This window comes from Nanorana parkeri, unplaced genomic scaffold (genome assembly GCF_000935625.1).
Source record: "Nanorana parkeri isolate BGI_ZX_2015 unplaced genomic scaffold, ASM93562v1 scaffold65, whole genome shotgun sequence".
NCBI lineage: Eukaryota > Metazoa > Chordata > Amphibia > Anura > Dicroglossidae > Nanorana > Nanorana parkeri.
The window spans coordinates 2,373,291-2,393,887 of record NW_017306333.1 but is presented as its reverse complement, the minus strand read 5'-3'; the positions used below and the strand labels follow the sequence as shown (position 1 = coordinate 2,393,887).

The following is a 20,597-nucleotide window of genomic DNA, read 5'->3' as shown; positions in this document are numbered from 1 at the left end:
TATATACTGACATAAAAAATGTCAAAAACTTAATTTAAAACTGGTGGTTGCATTGGTGCATTGGTATGTAGCAAAGAAACATATAAAAAAGGAGTCCGATACAAGGATTGTTCCTTATACATCATGAAAATACAAATTCAATGGGATAGCCATGTGATGAGCATCTCTGGACATAGTATGCATTGAAGGGTATTAGCACTGACAACCAGGAAGTTTGGAGCTGCTATGAGGTCGTCACTCTTTTCAAACTTTGAGATTTGGGAGATATGGTAAAAGTTCTCATGCAAAACGTTTTTAGATGTACCTTTTTAGATGGTAAAACATAACAGTTGGCCACGTGCAGAGATTCAGAAATAAAAACACTGAACAATCAAAACATAAAGAAATAAAGCTGAAGCTCAACAAGGAAACATAAGCAATGTTTATTATGCAGAAAGCTATGCTATATACTTGTAATTCCAAGTCAAAGAAATACACAATTTATGATTTCTGTTGTAAAGCCGACAGTCGGCTCTACAAGTTTAAACAGAGTCCCGGCGGCAAAAGTCGCCGGGAGTCTGTTTAAACAGCCCCGATGCTGGCAACGTACACTGTACGTCGTCAGTCACGAAGGGGTTAACATCTTCCACATTTGTATCTCGTCAGTATGAAATAGATTCTTATAAATGATTGCAAATATATTACAGCATCAAACTATGTTGGTGCACACAAAGTAGATTTATATCCTTTGTGCCTATTAGGGAATATATTTAAATGATGATTTTGTGGCAGGAGTTCAGCTTTAAGTGTCAAACATATATGTACTAATTACTTTACCAAATTCAGGTAAAATGGTAACAACAATATGTGGAGTTACAGCCAAAAGAAAACCATTAATCTGGTATTTGTGCTAGGAATATTAAAATTTTACAAATAATTTCCTATAAACTGCTGCTTGAAACAGCTGCCCCACTAAAGGCCACGCAATGCCCCTCAGGATTTGCAGCTTTAATTCCATATTGTGGATCTGACAGTGGAACCTACCATCTGGTCAAGCTCCAACACTGTTTCTCTATCTGGCAATAAATAATCAGCCAATTACACAAGGCTGTGGGCACTTTGGGCGAGTTTCACTATATTATTTCAGATGTAAGCTCCACTGAACAAGGTGCTCAAACATTCTGTTTCTATTCAAGACCTTGATTGCTTACTTTATATGTACATGCCATATTATAAGTTGTAAAAAATAGACTTCGCCTCAAACCTTGCCAAAGATAAAAGCTTTTAATTTGAGGTGGTCTAATCTTTTAACGGTGCTTGCCACATTTGCCCTGCATAACTAATACTTAAAATAAGGTGACATCATTTATTTAAAAAATAAGCTTGCACAGCTCAGTAAGGAAATTAAGTAACTCCCATGTGCATGAGTGGGAGTTACATCATCCTGGCGGCCAATTAAGAGGCCGTAGCAGAAAAAGACTGGGTCAAGATGCAAGCATGATGATAGAGGGGAACCTGGACAGCACAACGCTGACAGGGATCACTTAAAAAGTAAGCCGTCATAATGTGCTAATATGCTGTTCTTATGACCACGTTATAGCTAAAAGCTCCAGAGGGCTTTTTTCTTTGTCAATAACACTTTGCTTCGGCAAAGTTTAAAAAAACATTGTATTGCTAAAGTAATTATGTCTTGTGACAATGTAGTTCTAAAAAAAAATAGCACATACCAAGAAAAAAAATGAATGTCAACGTGTTGCACTAAAAAGATGGTGTCTGTTCTTGGTTACCTTTTGACACTCCATACTGGTTTAAAAGCATTCTCAAAAGCAGTCTTTCAGGCTGCAGCATCTATGAAAGCATCCTCCATAGAGCTGCTTTCCTACAGCAAGAGCCCCAAGTCTGCAGCATGCTGGTAGGCGACAGGTTTTCTACTCTGGGTGTGGCTGCTTTTTAAAGAAAAACAAAGGTTTTGCACACCTTTTGTTTTACTACACCTAGAATGCATTTAGCCAATTTAAACTGAATGTTTAATTTGGCTTGAACCTCTGGCACACACAAGAAATGTGGCTTTTTGGTAAAACAATAAAAAAGGTAAAATTTGGTTTTTGTACCAATAATAAACATATATTTCATCCTGACTTGAAAAAGCAAATATTGGATCTTGTATGCAGTGGCCAAGTGAACTGCAAAGAAAACCCCAACATCCACCCTGCTGCCTGATTGACCGTTGGCTCTGCCTCTCTAGATCCAAAGCCAGCTGTGCCTGCCCCCAGTGAGTGCTGAAGGAAGAGAGAGGGAAGGGGATAATCTCACGCTGGCTCTAAGCAGAAGGGAAGAGTATGTCTTACTCTCACAGCACTTCTTTAAATACCTGCAATGCTACAATATGACAGATTCGTTATTTTCTTTGTACACAGCTTAGACATTCTTCCTTTAGACTGTGATTAAAGTATTGACACATCTATGCTACCAATTAATGCAGAGAATGCTAGCTAGTCCTGTTTTATACTTATATATTAGCTTCCATACTGACCTCGCCAGAATCAATTATAGCATATTCTTTTGCTCATACAGCTACCTTTAGCGCTTTGTTTCTTTTGATCAATTAATGCAGAGAGTCAGCACTGAGGGCAGGACAATGCAAACCAGGAGATTGTAACGCTCTAACCCATAGTCTATTTTACTAATCAATCGCCTTTTTCATTCCCCAGAGAAAAAAGGCATGCATACTGAACTAAAAAGGAAAAGTAGACAGGAGATGGATGCTTTCTTTTGCATGAGATAACTTCTTATTTAACCCAAAAGACTGTATGAAAGGTTGCCGTACCTAGATGCATTTATCATGTACACTGATGGCACATCCTGTATATCATTTTATTCAGCTTTTTTATTTAAATTACAAAGGCAAAACTCTATACCAAGTCAAAAAGCAATGACAAAATTATGCACTAGAGCATGGTGTTAACAGATAAATATAGAGTTCTAAAAGGAAAAACAATGTCTAACCATCTTTTTCACACTGTCCTGACCTATTTGCTGGTGAAAGTTTACATATATAGAGTGGAATTCCACCTTTCAAAACAGATCATGTTGTGAATCGAAAACACAACATGCCATTTGTCTACTGATCTCACATGGCAATGAGTTACACTTGAAGTCTTAACTGTAAACCAAATTTCTGTTTTAAATATTATATTGCCAACCAATGTCCTTACCCATGACTGCTACTTTACTGAACATATCAGTAATAGGACCCCAATCATTCAGGGACTCCACTAAATGCTCATATATATTGTTAAACCTGTAACAAATGGAACACCACTAAAATGGAATGTTAACAGCATTAAAGGTTTTTGAGTAGATTTGGTTTCATTTTCTAACAAATTCTTTCATCCTCATTATTTGAGGTTAATTTATGAGAAGAATGTAGACATTATACATAGTTAACAGACTTCTATGTTTCGTTCCTATGTGTAAAAGCTTCACATAAGTTCCATATTTAAAGGAGAACTATGAGGTGAGTGCTTTTCACTCACCTCATAGTTCTAGCCGACCTGTGACAATGAGACTATCACAGGTCGGCTCAGTAGATCGGGAGGCGAGCGAACACATACTGGCGTTCGCTTACCTCTCGATCCTGTCACGGCTCTCTGCCGTGACAGGGGAGGGGCTGGATTCCCCCCGCTCCGATAGCGCTGACTGGCGGAACGGACAGGGGAGGGGGCGGGTACAGCTGGCTCTGCCTTTAGATAGGCAGAACCAGCTGTCAGTCACGCAGCTGGGCGGATCCCGGCACAATTGTCAGGATCCGCTTCAGCTGCAGCGTCTCAGTATACCGCGAGCAGTAGCTTGCGGTATGCTGCGGCGTCTCAGTATACCATGAGCTACGGCTCCGCACAGCCACCACGGAAGGTAAAGTAAAAAAAAAAACATAGCGCAAGCTTCAGCGCTTTGTATCGGGGCATTTTGACATGTACACGAACTTGTCAAAATGCCCTGTATCGGGCCAGATTCCGATGCTAGCATCAGTATCGGGACATCCCTAATAGCAACCTAGATGGCCAGGATGGTAGTAAGGCAAAATCATACCTAATTTCACTAAGGGAAAATTATGTTCCAGCACACCTTAAAATTATTTCTTGCTTTTAGGAGTCTATTAAAGTGCATATAAACTTAACAAAGAACTCCTATTTTATATTCTTTTGGTTTTTTAAATATACCATAATATGTGTGTAGTAACCTAAGCTTCAGTTATTCAGGTTTGTACACTCCTTTTTTTTTCTAGCAAAGTAGTTATCTGAAAACAAAAATGAAATATATTGCAGCTTACCAGTCTCTAAATGTGGTGGCTAAATACGTTTTCCTGTCCTAAATGTGACAACACTCTCTTACTGTGAGGAGCAGTGTTGCAAGCCTAGGACAGGAATACAGAAGACCTCTCTCTTCTCTTCTTCATAACATTGGGGCGAAGGTGTTCTGTAGTCCACAGAGAGAACTAGAATGTGAAATAATGTGAACTGAGAACAGTCAGCAGAGTCAAAAAGCACAGGAAGTAACCAGCTCACAAGATTTCTGTCAGAATGAACAGTTATTGTTTTTCACTTATCGAACAGATATAACAAAACACTCCCAATTGTATATTTAAGAGAACAAACGGGAGAAAAAACCATAAGGTAATTGTTAGGGTACACAAAGGTTTACAACTTCCCTGAGAAGTGAAAAGGAGCCTTGAGCGCCACTTGATATGTGAAACCTGTATATGGCAAAATAATCATATAACATACTAATCTGACTAAATAGTTAAACCTTGTCATGCATGAGATTTTTTTTCACTGAGCATGAAACAAAAAAAAAATAGAACAGATTTCTTCATTCATGCTCAACATTTTATTGTATTGCGACAGCGCGGGGCCTGAGCGGGCCACACGCTGCTCAAATTGTAGCTTAATCAGACAAAATTTTAGTAGTATGACAAGCTTTAGTCCTGTAGATAAGAACGTTAAGAAAACATACAAAATCAGTATACATTCCATTTAGACAAATCAAGAAAATTTAACACACATCCTTCCCTAAATGAATAATGACCCTTCTCCACAAGAATAGAAAAGTATTAAAGGGTATCTCAAAAACAAAGATCTAATACATTGCAACTTACCAGCATGAAAAGTGAAAATTATTGCTACCACTACATCTAAGAACGCGTGCAGCAAGTACAGAAAACACCTGTAGATTTGATCAGAAATTAAGTGTGACCATAAAAGAAAGCACAAGCAACCTAATCTTTGCTGTGTAAATTGCTAGTCCCATCAATCCACCATTTATATGAGATGAACAAAGGCATATATATTTTAAGTCCACCTATATGTTTCAAGTCCAGCCTGTGTGACAACGTTGGCTACACAAATAGATAAAGTAGAGAACAAAGTTTAAACATTAAAACAAAATAAAACTAATGCAGCCACTAAGCCCTGGTAAGCTGATATATTTTACATTTTCATTTGTGGGTTTAGATATACTTTGCGTACAAAGTGCAGTCACTCATACCAGCCATTAGCATTCAGAACTTGAAAACCTGAAACCAGACCGGTCTAAGATGGATTCTGACCAGTAGTTGAGGATAATGCAGGTTGCACTTAGTTTTTTTGCTCATTATACTCTTCGACTGAATAATCATGCACCATCAGGACACAGTCCTACTGAAAACCGCACTTTAAAAACTTGGCAACCCAATAACACAGCTTTTCCAGAAACACTAATGTACCAATTCTAAGTAGTCCCACAGTATTGGCATTATGATATTCTGCAGACATCTCTTCAAATGCACATTGAGTGTATACTACAATTAGGTAGTGTGTAGAATATTTTCATACTGCAAGGCAGTAACTTTATGGCAATTCAGTATTAGCCATTGTTGAAAAGGGAATAGGGAACTAGGTCACATTCCACACTTCCCTGCACATGCCTATGTGCTGAACACAGTCTCTTGGGGCAACAAGCTACAACATTACTGTGCTATTCCTGCCTTCAAATATATTTTCTTACAAGACTAATAGACTCCTGACAAATGTATTGGCTCTGTGAACAAGTCCAGAGCTGCAAACATTTGGGACCTCTATAAACAAAAAGAAAGTCTAGGGTCCCTGTGTATATCTGACATGGATAATATGGAATATCAAACATAAGACATTCACATTTTGCATTGGAAAGTACTGACATCCCTTCTACAAAACAAAAATGAATTGGAGAAATACTTATGTCCACTACTACAGTAACTTCAATGCCTTTCTTTTTAGCAAGAGTAAAACCAAATTGGATATCGACTTTCCCTTTATTAAACTTTGAAACGTGTATATTATAAAAAACAGTGTTCTAGCTATCTGTAACAACTAATCAATTGCGTATGCACTTTTCCCTATATTAAACTTTAAAACTTGTATATTATAAAAAAAACAATGTTCTAGCTATCTGTAACATAACTACTCAATTACATGTGCACTTTTCCCTATATTAAACTTTGAAACTTGTACTTTATAAAAAAACAATGTTCTAGCTATCTGCAACATAAGTACTCAATTACATGTGCACTATTCCATATATTAAACTTGGAAATGTGTATATTATAAAAAAACAATGTCCTAGCTATTTGTAACATAACTACTCAATTGTATATGGACTTTTCCCTATATTAAACTTTGAAACTTGTATTTTATAAAAAAACAATGTCCTAGCTATCTATAACATAACTACTAAATTACATGTGCACTTTTCCCTATATTAAACTTTGAAACTTGTATATTATAAAAAAAAAAACAATGTTCGAGCTATCTGTAACATAACACAACTACTAAGGGTCACCTTGGTATTCTATGGCTTGTATAAAGGCACTCAATGGAGTTACATGTTTCCAACAGAAAGCACTAACAGCACCAAATGGATTTGCTAGAATGCACTTAAAAAAGAATTAAACAAAGAAAGCATAAATGTGCCCATTATTTCTACTACAAGCTCTATATTCTCAGGACATTTTGGTCAAAGGTTGGTGAATGTTAGGGGAATATATTTCCAATGTTTCTTTTATATTGGGTACACAACTGCAGTTAAATCTGTTTTAATTGAGAGTAATGCCATTTCATGTGCTGCAATTGTCTCTGGGTACTTACAATCTAGTCCCAGTTACTGAACAAGATATTGTAATTCTGATGAAAATAGATTTCATAGAAGAGTAAAAATGAAGCGTTCAAGAACAGATGACATTTTCCATATCGGAGACTTCATATTGCCTTACCGTGCTATAAAATGGCATGAAATGCTACTCACAGCCTAAAACTGTAAATTATTATGACTGTAGTCAGCAACCCACACCCAAAATCATTTTAACCTCTAACCTACAGATTTTGCACAGCAAGGGTTAACTGCTAATTTTTCTCTAGGGGCCAGAACAAACAAATATACTTAACTGAACCTGTGGAAATCAGCACTCAACTCTCTCCCCTTCCGCTCCGGGGTGGAATGTCCCTTGCCTCCTCATGTCTAATGCACTTGCATTAGACTTGATGAAGTCACAGGTCCATAGATCGCCGGAGTGCAGGGGAGAAGATGTTGTGGGGAACGGTCTAGCATCCAGACAGGACCAAGGATCAGGTAAGTATATCTTCTTTATTTGAGCTCCTAGAGCAAAACAAGCAGTTGATCCTTGCAGTGCATGGTTAGCCCCACTGCAACAGCTAATTTCTACAATTCCTGGCGTTTCTCTTTAAAAAGGCAGAACACGCAAAAAGCAGCATGAGAAAGAGTAGTGACATCTTGTTTGCGTGTGAAAGATAAGTGAGGAGTTGAATTTAACAGACCTTAGCTAGATTATCCTTGACTAAAGGACAGAAGCCTTTCAGATGTTGCCATTCCTACACTCCTTAAAGCTAAGAACTCAATCTCCAATCACACCTGCAAGGCTTCTTTCGCTTGGTGCAAAGCCAGGAATTTCCAGGAAGTCTTGCGTCGGATGCATTTTATTCTTCCTCCAGTTTGGCCTAGACCAGCCTTTAGCTGGACACCGCTTGCCTCTAATTTCCTAGGGAAGGCCTTTGTGCAGGGAATCACTTACATTGTTCCCCCTGTACGTGTTTCAGTGACTCCTTGGTACCGTAGTCTGGTTTTGTCGGTCCTTCAGAAGCCACACTTAGCGAGTGATTAAGGGCAGCAGGATATCACTGAATGGTTCAAAGTGGGCTTCCTTGTCGTCATCACTTCTGCTAAGCATGTTTCTGAATTGGCAGCCTTGACATGCAAGGAGCCTTTGCTAATCATCTATAAGAATAAAGTTATACTGTTACTTAAGACCTCCTTTCTACCTAAGGTGGTCTCTGCACTCCACCTTAACCGGGACATCATTTGACCTTTCCTGTGTTCAGCACCAAAACATCCTAATGAAGTTTCCCACCAATGTTTGGATGTGGTTTAGGTAGATAGAGTTTACCTCTCTGCAACAGCTTCCATTTGCAAGTCTGATTCGCTGTTTGTCATCCCAGAGGGTCCGCATATGGGGCACCCCACCTCCCCCTCCACTATTACTAGGTGGATTATTCAGACCATCTCTCAGGCGTATGAACTGAGTGGGAAATGTAGGGTTGTTCCAGCAGCGTCCAATCACTTGAAGGAAGTTGCATAACCCAGTGATTAAAAATGTTAACTCCTTGTGTCAAGTAATGTACTCCAAAAAAACAGATTTCACAGGTAAGACAAAAATCCAGTTTTCCCCACTATTACCCCCAACCGACCCCTCTCTCTCCCCCTCCCAAACAACTTCCTACTCTTTATTTTATTTTCGTATCTCCTAGGATAAGCCTAATTTTCACTCTTCTCACTTATCCCTTAGCTCCCTAGTTGAGGTGCCCTTTTTCCTTTTATTTTATGCCACTGGAAATTTTCTGAGCAAAGACATACTGTGTCCAACCAAAAGATCAATAACTTCAATCTCAAACCTTTATTTTCCCAAATAAAGTTTTATTGGTTTACAAATATAGAAGACATTTCCACATACATTTATACAAACAGGTGGTGCCAGCTCGGAAGGTACAAAACTGTAAGACACTCGTTACAGGGACAGAAGTAATAGCGGTATTGCCGCTCAGCTTTAGAAATCGCAGTAGTACAATAAGTTGAAAACTACAGGTGATACATGTACATTCTTGACAGGTAAAATAGAGTGTGTATTTCAGGTGTAGTTTCCAACATCAGGGCTCTGGTGTGTTGCATCCATCTACTGTGGTGTGTGTGGAGAAGGCTCCACCATTATACGATATGCCGTACGCTTAATATATGAAGCTCGAGGCTCTACTCGTAAAGGCGCCGGTAGCGCTACCCCGTGTTGAGAGGTGGCATGCACGTTGATCGGGACGTACCAATTGACTGCCCCCATTACGGGCATCCGAGTGTATCAAACTGCGACACCCTACATGACTGACAACACAACAGGAGGAAAGGAGGACAAGGGGAGACAGTCGGAAGGGGACTCAAACCTTTTATTGATTGTAAGCTTATTCATCTTAAACTTTTTCACTGAACCTCTATATCCATCCTGCATTCCACAGTTTCCTTTATTCAATATAAACTTTGGTAAAAGTAAATTCAGGAGTCAATAGTAGCATCTTAGTGTCCCCAAATCTGGTTGTTTGCCTGTCATGATACTTGCACATTTTAGCATCCTTCCTCCCTGCTTAATTAGCAATAATCATAACTAACATTTTTTCTCCCCACACCAGATTTTTTTTAATGCCACCCTACATGAAAAAAAATCACTAAAGGCAAGCTGCAGTAGTAAATGAGATATATTTAGTGTGCTCTGTACGATGAACAGTATATCCTTGGCATGTGTGGAATGGGGAAAATGTTCTACTAATCTTGCTCTAAAAGTGAATACTTAGCACTAGATTTTATTACTAGCCAGCATAAGGATATCATATAGTTTTGTGATAAGTGACCTAACAGAACAACAAAGCCAAAACACGAATGTCTCCTTTGGAAAGCTTTCTTACCTCTGGAATCTATATCATAAAGCACATGCATGAGAAGAATGCTTTCTTACAATACAATGGTCACAAAAATATAGGGCTCTTTCTAATACTTAGTTGACTAACTAATGCTAACCCAGTGGCTTCAGTACTTTCTGGAGTTTTTAGGATGCAAAAAGTACGTAAATTAGGAAAGCTAGAGAAAAGTCACAGGAACTCGTGGATTATGTTGTGTGTCAGGTACACTTTTAGGGTCTATTCACTGCAGGTTGGTCCGCGGCAATGTGCTTAAAGGCACTGGGTTGCACATTAACGTGTGTTGGGTTAAGACAGCCCATTTATTTGAACTGGCTTTCTTATGCCTCCACAATGGACCAAAATATTTAGCATTCTCTGCAGTTCAGTGTACTGCACATTGTGCTCTGTAACAAAGCTGTCCCGGGAAGATGTGCTGGGGAGCCATTCAATTGATCTCTTTGCTTGTTATATAAACTAGGAGCTGATGAGAGACTGACAGTACCATGTCACAAGTGGCCACTATGTTTACAGGTGAGACAACACAGCACCCCTTTCCCTCTATGGTAGTAACCAAACTAAGGCTGCAACAACTAATCGATAATAATCGCTAATGAGAATAGTTTTCAACGATTTTCATTATCAATTAGTTGATTTCGCCTGCAGTGACCACACGGTACCCAAATGCTCAACCGCAGCGTAACCCTAAGGCTGGGTTCACACCTAGGCGTACGGAATATCCGGGTTTCGTGCCGCGCGTTTTTACCGTGATTTGCGGTAAAAGAAACATGCGACAAACGCGCATTTCGGAGGGCTATCCCGCTGTATCCTAATGGATACGCGCAACAAATATGCCCCAAAGAAGCTCCTGTACTTCTTTGGGCATAGGGCGTTTTACAGCGCATTCCTACGCACTGTAAAACGCCCAGGTGGGAACCATGCCCATAGGCAATTATTGGTTTTCACATGTTGAGCGTGTGAACCAGGCCTAACTTTCTCCTTTAGGTCCCTACTCTGCTGATTGACAGCAGGCAGTGAGAGGGTGCAATAGCCAGCCTGCTTTTGGCTATTTCAAATTGCAATAGCCAATAGCAGGTTGGCTATTGCACACACCCACTGCCTGCTGTGTCTACATTCCCTGGTTGAAGCTATTGAAGCTGTGTGTGCTTGTATAGCTCCTTTGAAGTGGAAAGGTGAACCTAGGGGGCATGGCTTACCTATGGCGGCGGCTGGACGTGCTTAATTGAGGCTCCTTCTCCATCCCCGAGCTGCTCGCTATTTTGTGGACTCTTCGCCTCACCCATCTCAGATTCCTCATGGGGAAAAGAAGCCAAAAGTCGGGCTCCGCTAAGGGACCGAATGCGGGCTCGCTCAAGCGCCTGTGGGCGGCGGATTCCCCGCCAGAAGACCGGGAGGCCCTGCATGCGCCTCCAACCCTATCGCCAGCGCGGCCTAGCATGGACTCCACGCGCCGCCGACAGCCCCTGCAGGTGTGCACCTCGGATGACGGCTCTGAGATGTCGGTCCGCACACTAGCCCACTCCCTACCGACCAAAAGGGAGCTGTCGGCCATGTTCCTGAGCCTCGAGACCTCCATCAAATCCGACCTAACGGCAATCCGCTCCGAACTCTTGCACACATTGCACCGCGTTGAAGTGACGGAGGACCGCCTGGATGATCACGCTCAGGCCATCCGCGAACTGCAGAATCAGGGTAAGCAAGCATGGCTCCATACCCGCCAAGCCCTGTACAAGATCGAGGACCAGGAAAACAGGAACCGCAGGAACAACCTCCGCCTCCGTGGCCTTCCTGAAGCTACGGGTGATGCGGATCTCGCTGACACCGTTCGGGGCATCCTCAACGCTATCCTGGAGCGCCCCCCCACCTCCACCATGCTGTTTGATCGGGCCCACAGAGCCCTGAGACCCAGAGCACTGGCGGGAGAGCTGCCCCGTGACGTCATAGTGCGTTGGCACTACTACACCGACAAGGCCCTGATTCTCACCCACCTTAAGTCATCCTCAGAAGTGGATTTCGATGGCACCAAGATTCAAATCTTCCCGGATCTCTCTCCGGAGACCCTCGCACGTAGACGAAAGCTGAGACCCCTACTGCAACAACTGAAGGACTCCCATATCCCGTATCGTTGGGGATTTCCCGCCTGCCTCATCGCCACCCGAGGGGGCAGATCGGCGGTGCTACGATTCCCGGAAGAATTGGCAGATTTTTGTTCCAAGCTAGAAATCCCCAAGCCGGAGCTTCCCGATTGGGCTGACCTCCCACCGGTATGGCGTTTTACCCCATCTCTACAATGGCAAGGGGCAGAACCGAAGGCACAACGCGGCTCCCGGAGCAGGCCTCCCCCCCACACACCCCTGGGGATTGATATGGCATGCATTATGCCTTTCGCTCCTGCTGGGAGAACACCAGCTCTCTAATCTTGGTCGTTTTGAGACCTAGTGAGGTGCCCCCCCCCTTACCTGTTTGGGGGAGGCATCGAGGCAAAGTTGTCCACCACCTACGCAACACCTGTTCCTATTGTGCTCCATCTGTATCCTGTGATGATTACCTTACTGTTGAGCATTAATTGGTTAAGCTCTGTTGTTAGAATATACTAAGTTTATATAATACCTTTGTATGCACTCGGGGATGGGGAGAGGCCTTATGCATTTCCCCAGCCGCTGAACCCTATTTCGGGTCCTGCCATGTGTGGCCCTCCACCCCCCATAGGCCATGCCTTCCTGGGGGACTCCTGGTCCCTCGCAAAGGCATTTCCTGCCGAGTTGACGGCAACTAGGAATAGGCAGATTCTTCTGCCCATGTCTGGGTACATGTCCTTGTGTGTTTCCCTTCCCCCTCCTCCAATGTCCCTGGTCTGTGTCCCCCCTGTCTTGACCTTGCTCAGATTCATGCGGCTCTCAGTAGAGTTCCCCCATAAGAAACACCAATGGCGGCTCTAAAAATACTCTTGTATAATGTGCGAGGCCTAAACTCTCCACGTAAACGGTTCCAGATACTGTCCGAATTACAGCGATGCGGCGCGGACGTGGTCTTCCTCCAGGAGACACACCTCTCCTACATCTCCCCGACACTGATTAAGGCACAGCAGTATCCGATCTGGTACTACAGCGCCTCTCCCACCAAAAGAGCAAAGGGAGTCGCCATTGGGTTTCGTAGGGGACTCTCTGTGCAGCTCCATGATCGCTTGAATGACCCTGAGGGTCGGTTTCTCCTCCTGCAAGTCACCATTCAGGGCATAGCATTCACACTGGTCAATGTATATTCTCCTAATGTTCATCAAGTGTCTTTTTTAAAGCGAGTTTTAAGCAAAACGGGAGATTTCCGTAAGGATAAACTTATCTTGGCGGGGGACCTGAACTTATGCTTGGATCCATCCCTAGATTCCTCCTCTAAGACTACGCGAAACCCGTCCTCCCATCTAACCTCCCTCCGCAAGGCACTACACAGGTCACAACTGGTGGACGCCTGGCGCCTCCTTCACCCAGGAGTCCGAGACTACACCCATTTTTCCTCAGTACACTCTACGTACTCCAGGATTGATGTGATCATGCTGGATCACACCCTCCTGGAAAAGCTACAATCCGCGGAGATACTCCCGGTCACAATCTCGGATCATGCCCCGGTAATGATCTCCCTGTCTCTGGACTCCTTGGGTGACAGAACGTGTAACTGGAAACTCAATGACTCTCTACTGCTTGACCAGCAGATTACCGCTGACCTATCGCAGACTATGGCTTCCTATTTCGCCACTAACTCCTCCCCTGAGGTTTCCGCGGCATGCACGTGGTAAGCTCACAAGGCGGTGTTGCGCAGCCAGCTGATGGTAATAGGGGCCAGGCGCAAACGGGAGCGGTTGGCAGCCATGGCGGCGCTGCTGGCAGAGATCCAACTCCTAGAAACGTCCCACAAGGGCCTCCCAGACCCAGGGATCCTTGGGGAACTCCTGGCCAAACGTGAGGAACTACGGCTCTTATTGGAGCAGAATACCACACGAGCCTTCAACGCAGTCTCCCGTAAGTATTACGAACTAGGGGCAAGCCCGGTAGATTTTTAGCACGAGCCTTGCCAACCAAACAGTCTGCCACCTTTATTTCCAAGATTAAAACCAAATCTGGTACCATGGCACATACCACATCGGCCATTGCGGAAGTTTTTCGCAACTACTATCAAGACCTATACCGAGTGGAGGCCCCATTAGACCCCGCAGCTAAAGCATCCAAACTAGATAGAATTAACTCATACCTGCAGCAAGCCTCCCTCCCTAGGGTGCCTGAATCGGCCCTTGCTGCCATTGAGGCTGACATCACAGCAGCTGAATTTAGGTCAGTGATTAGTTCCACCCCACTGGGTAAAAGCCCGGGACCTGATGGGTTTACTCTGCTTTACTATAAGCGCTTCCAGGACATCGTCGCCCCCCACTTCTGCTCCTACGCTAATACAATCTCCACAACTACCCCCATGCGACCGGAGTCGCTCCTGGCCCACATTACAGTTATAGCCAAGCCAGAGAAAGACCCCTCGAATTGCACCAGCTATCGCCCCATCTCATTACTTAATGTGGACACCAAATTGTACGCAAAAATTCTAGCAACCAGGTTGTACCCGCTCCTCCCGTCCTGGGTGCACCCAGACCAGGTGGGATTCATCCCGGGTAGGGAAGCTCGGGACAACGCCCTTAAATCCCTCTCTCTCATACATATGGCTAGGCAACAAAAATCCCCTACGCTGCTCCTTTCCATCGACGCAGAGAAAGCGTTTGACAGGGTGGCCTGGGATTTTCTCCTAGCCACCCTGTCCCACCTAGGCTTGGGCCCACGGATGATGGAATGGATCGTGGCGCTTTACGCCACTCCTACTGCCCGAATCCTTATCAACGGGTCCCTTTCCCCTTCATTCACGTTATATAACGGTACAAGACAGGGCTGCCCCCTATCCCCCCTATTTGCTATCTCCCTTGAACCCCTATTGTCCACTATTAGACTCAACTCTGATATTCAGGGTATAGTAACCGAGGCAGGCGAATTCAAACTGGCGGCCTACGCTGACGACATCCTGTTTTACGTTAGAAACCCACGGATATCCCTGCCCCAAATCATGTCAGCATTAAATGACTATGGGTCCATTACCAATTTTAAAATTAACATGGGCAAATCAGAGATCCTTAACCTGACTCTGACATCTGAAGAAAGCCGAGCAATCCTACCCCACTTCCCCTTCCAATGGCGCCCCCACTCCCTCCGTTACCTGGGTATCCAACTAACCCGTAGGCCCCTGGACCTTTACCGATATAATTATGTTCCCCTTCTCAATCTAGTAAAAGCAGACCTTTTAACGCTCCTAGGTTATCGAATCGGACGCTAGCTAGGACCCGTTGTAATGGAGGGCTGGCCCTACCAGACTTCCGGCTCTACCATGCCGCTGCCCAGATGGTGAGAGTGGTGGACTGGGTGTTTGGGCATTTGGAAAAAGGCTGGGTGCCCTTGGAGTCTGCGGCGAGTGGTACCCCCCTGTCCGAGGCGATCTGGTTACCCCCCAAATGGAGGCCTCTCACACCCACCACCTTGCCGCTGACCATTTCTACACTGCACACCTGGGACCGCCTACACCGCAGGTTCCATTGGCCCCACAACTCCATCCTCATGCCTCTACAGGGCTCTGACTTCTTTCTCACGGGAAGGTTGGACAGATCCTTCGCAAAATGGACAGATTCCGCCACTCTGAAATTGCGAGATGTCTTACATGGTACTTCCTTGCTCTCTCTGAATGATTTACAATCCCTTTGGGGCAGAATACCCCTGGATTCCTGGAAGCACCGCCAGCTCTCCCACTTCATTGCTGCCCTCCCAAAACCACTTAGAACACCCCGTGATTTCACTCTTTTTGAAACGTTACTAACTCCAACTCCAGACCCACCCACTGCTTATCTTACTTCTACAAAGCCTTGCTTCGGATGGAGCATGATTCCCCTCTTCCATTCCTCCTAAAATGGGAGTCGGATCTCCACCGCACCCTCACCCCGGAGGAGAGATCCAGACTCTTGACTCGAGTAACGACCTCTTCGGTTGATGTCCCGATGCTGGAAACAAATTACAAGTTGCTATCCAGGTGGTACTATGTCCCCACCAGGCTACATGCTATTAACCCCCTTTTAGACCTTCAGTGCTGGCGGTCCTGCGGGAATCCAGGTTAGTTCGCCCACATCTGGTGGGAGTGTCCTCTGATACAACCATACTGGTCTCAGGTCACCCAACTTATCAATCGCATTTGTGGGGAACAACTCCCACTGGATCCCTGGGTGTGCCTGTTTCATCTCACATCTGACTCCGCACGAGCATATAAGAAATCTATAGTTCCCGCCCTGTTGAATGCGGCCAAATCTCTCATTCCTGGGCATTGGAGATCCACTCAGGTAGCACCCATACAGGCCTGGTTCCAGAAGATTGACCACACTAGACTACTGGAAGAGCTCATGCACACCGCAAAGGACTCCTACTCCACTTTTTACAAACGTTGGGCCTGTTGGTTGTTCTTTAAGGACACGGACACGTATAAGTCCCACCTAGTGGACCCAGAGACTCAGATCCAGCCGCACGCCTAAGCGGTAATTCCCCACGTGGGTTTTTGTAGGTTTTGCACCTTTTGTACCTTTACATCTATATTTGGTCAAGCAACAGGCCCGCCTCCCGACGCGTTTCGTCACCTGACTTTATAAAGGTATGGCTAGGTCCTAGCCCTACCTTGATAAAGTCAGGTGACGAAACGATGGTTGTGAAATCTCCCCCTTGGGGTCTGTTTCATAGCGCAGAACACGCAACCTTTCATTCGTGGTAAATGTATTATATGTTTTGAAAACCAATAAAACAAAATAAATAAAAAGAAAGGTGAACCTAGGGGTCTAATAAACTTGTGAGCCCCCCATGTGATAGCAATAAAGTGAACAAAAAAAAATCAGAAAATTAAGAGTAAATAAAATAAATGTAAAGATATCAAAAAAAAACTAAACTCCCCGCGCACATATGAATAGAAACAAAAGTTGGGTGTACCGACGTACAGAAATCAGGCACTGCCGCGTGCGCCAGTGTGAGAGCAATAATTCACAGGCCAATATTCATAGATTATGCTAAACTGATGAATGGGCTTATATTATATATATATATATATATATATATATACACATACACATACACACACACACACATATATACATACATACATACACACACACCTCCAAACACACCTCCGCCAGCAGTGCGATCACCTGCATTGGAATGTGCAATACTGCAAAATGTTCTAGTGCAGTGTGATTGAAAGAAATTGTGCATGCAGTTTTATTCTTAAGTAAACTTTATGTTTGTAACACTCCAGTTGTGTATTTTATTTTAAATTAAAGATGGGGTTTTTTTTCTATCCAATTAATTAAAAAAAATAACGGCTAGCTAATCGATTATGAAAATAATCGTAAGTTGCAGCCCTAATCCAAATTGAGTCACTTCCAAGGACTGAATATAGCACAAATATGTTGTACTAAAAAACCCCAAAACATATCAGGTTGTATTTTAAGGTCTTGTGAGCCAAAGAAAAACCTAATATACAAGCTGCAGAAAGGTTATAACTACACATATTTAACTTGCTCTAAGAGATGACACAGGGATGATATCAACATACACAAAGAGACATACAATTATGTTCTATAAGGAAATTAAGAAATTTCTATCATGCTTCCAGCAATTAAATTCTAACAGATTGCCCCCTTAAGCTTTCTATTGGACATGTCTTGTTTGTGCTCATCGCAAAGTTATGCCATAAACCCACATCACTAATTTCCTCTTACAAGCCAGACCTGAACATCTGTCTTACCTTAAGAGTAGAATGTTTTTTTCCGCAGTGTTATCTAAAAAGCATGTACAGCTACCTATACCACACCTTATGTCTTGTTTGAGTTTAAGTATTTTGGAAATACAAGTCTAGCAGAAGATAGCCAATTGTTCAAAGGCTAAGGCTTCTTTTCAGGAAACATTCTAGTGCCTGACTTGATGCAATTCCTGCCTACAGAAATGTAGTACGTGATCAGCTGCCTGTCAGAACCTAATTTGTTAGCTGTCTTTACCCGGCAATGAATTACCACTAGAAAAAGGAACAGAACATGTTCAACTTTCCACCTTGTAGAATGGTGATTAGCTGACTGTACAGATCATCAATTGGGTATTCAAGTATATTTATGCAATGCACTAAATGTTTTGAAACTGTATTTCAGCTGCTGTATATTATTTAGTGAGTCTGTAGAAAGCACCTCTCTGCAGATGTATACTCATTTAAAAGCAGAGTCCATCACAAGCTGCTGCATTAATCTTCTTCCGCTTTTTCACACTCATTAGAGCAGACAGATTTAAACCCAGAACAGTTATTTCTTAAAGTGCATCTAGCAGCAGTAGCTGTAAATATAATAAAATACTTTCTTTACTCCATCTATATGAAAATCTCCCCCCACTGTAGAGCTTTACAACAGAACACATCTACAATTCAGTTTTCCAGTAGCATGCTCACAGCAGGTTCATATTGTGCACTAGATAGTGTCATTTAAAATAGGTTTGTACCTGTGATGCTCTGTCTTCTGACTGCCAGGGAGCCATCTGGCACCTTTGACTGGTTAGCAGATTTAGTATAAGGACCTTCATCTGGTGAAAGAAAAAGAAGAAATCAAACATCGATTGGCTCTTTAAAGTAGGCTTTTTACTTCTGAAACTGTATACCGTATATACTCGAGTATAAGCCGTCCCGAATATAAGCCGAGGTACCTAATTTTAGCAAAAAAAACTGGGAAAAAGTATTGACCCGAATATAAGCCGAGGTACCTAATTTTAGCAAAAAAAACTGGGAAAAAGTATTGACCCGAATATAAGCCGAGGTACCTAATTTTAGCAAAAAAAACTGGGAAAAAGTATTGACCCGAATATAAGCCGAGGTACCTAATTTTAGCAAAAAAAACTGGGAAAAAGTATTGACCCGAATATAAGCCGAGGTACCTAATTTTAGCAAAAAAAACTGGGAAAAAGTATTGACCCGAATATAAGCCGAGGTACCTAATTTTAGCAAAAAAAACTGGGAAAAAGTATTGACCCGAATATAAGCCGAGGTACCTAATTTTAGCAAAAAAAACTGGGAAAAAGTATTGACCCGAATATAAGCCGAGGTACCTAATTTTAGCAAAAAAAACTGGGAAAAAGTATTGACCCGAATATAAGCCGAGGTACCTAATTTTAGCAAAAAAAACTGGGAAAAAGTATTGACCCGAATATAAGCCGAGGGTGGGAAATGAGGAAGCTACTGGTAGATAGATACCAATAAAATTACATTAATATTTATTTAAAAGAAAAATAACCTAGCTCTGTAAGTGGAAAAGGGGGTACAGGGCTACATATCATGTACTACGGATCATTTAACCCATTCATGTTAGCAGAGGATCATTGTAAATGTATTGTTGCAGGCACTCTATATGTACATGTACTATATACTACATATAGAGTGCACTGAACAATAGATTTACAATTATCCTCTGCTAATATGAATGGGTTAAATGATCCGTAGTACATGATATGTAGCCCTGTACCCCCTTTTCCACTTACAGAGCTAGGTTATTTTTCTTTTAAATAAATATTAATGTAATTTTATTGGTATCTATCTACCAGTAGCTTCCTCATTTCCCACCCTCGGCTTATATTCGGGACGGCTTATACTCGAGTATATACGGTACCATAATCTAAAAAAATGAAGAAGAATTGCCAACAACATTGCTTACAAATGGAAAAAGTGAAACATCAACCTAGCACAAATAAATTACTTAATAAATCAATGCTTTTATTTTGAAGTCACACTCAGTATATCAATGTATTGTCTGGCAGATAACTACATGACTAGTGACAAGTAATGTATTCTGCTTTATTCTCCTTAAAACTGTATGCAAATAAAAAAGAATAATCATAGAAGACTGATATAGAAAATAGAGCAACAAAAACACATTTCTAAGTCAGTGGCAGAAATTAATTAAAAAATGAACACTTTCCTATAGATGGAAATGTTTAAATGGATGAAGTACAGTGCAGATGGAAAAGACCCAAGTTGCTTTTTAGGTTCTCAAATGCATCAAGCCTTAAACTTTAAAAGTAGAATTCTATTCAACAGGTATGAGTGGAGGATTTAAGGAATCTAATGTGGTAAAATGTCATATTCATGCACTGTCTCTGGGCCTCCTTCACACTACCCATTTACATGTCTACACCATTTACATGTCTAAACTGCATGCTTTATATCGTAAATAATATTGATCCAGTGAAAGGCGTCCTTGAAGGCAAACTATCACTACATCTAATGTAATGCCTTTGTTTGGTTAAGCTTTTGTTTGGTTAAGCTATTGAAGCTTGACTTGTCACTGGCAACAGGATCACTTTACAAAGCAGAAAAATACCCATCCTGCTTTCGGTGATGCTCCCTTGCGGGCCGGATGATTGAGGTGTTGCACAATTCATTGCTGAGGAGCGACATTCTGCTGCATTTTCTTCTTCAACAACAAAGCAATGT

The 20,597-nt window shown here is 42.5% G+C and overlaps 1 protein-coding gene across 4 annotated transcripts in view; it reads right to left on the bottom strand.

Annotated features, from left to right (window-relative positions):
• GRIP1 (glutamate receptor interacting protein 1) overlaps window positions 1-20,597 on the bottom strand; it is a 419,799-nt gene that overhangs the window by 156,544 nt on the left and 242,658 nt on the right. For all 4 annotated transcript variants that reach the window (XM_018576366.1, XM_018576365.1, XM_018576368.1 and 1 more), the window contains exon 2: window positions 18,617-18,697. In XM_018576366.1, coding sequence (XP_018431868.1) covers window positions 18,617-18,697 — 81 coding nt within the window. The remainder of the gene's footprint in view (window positions 1-18,616; window positions 18,698-20,597) is intronic.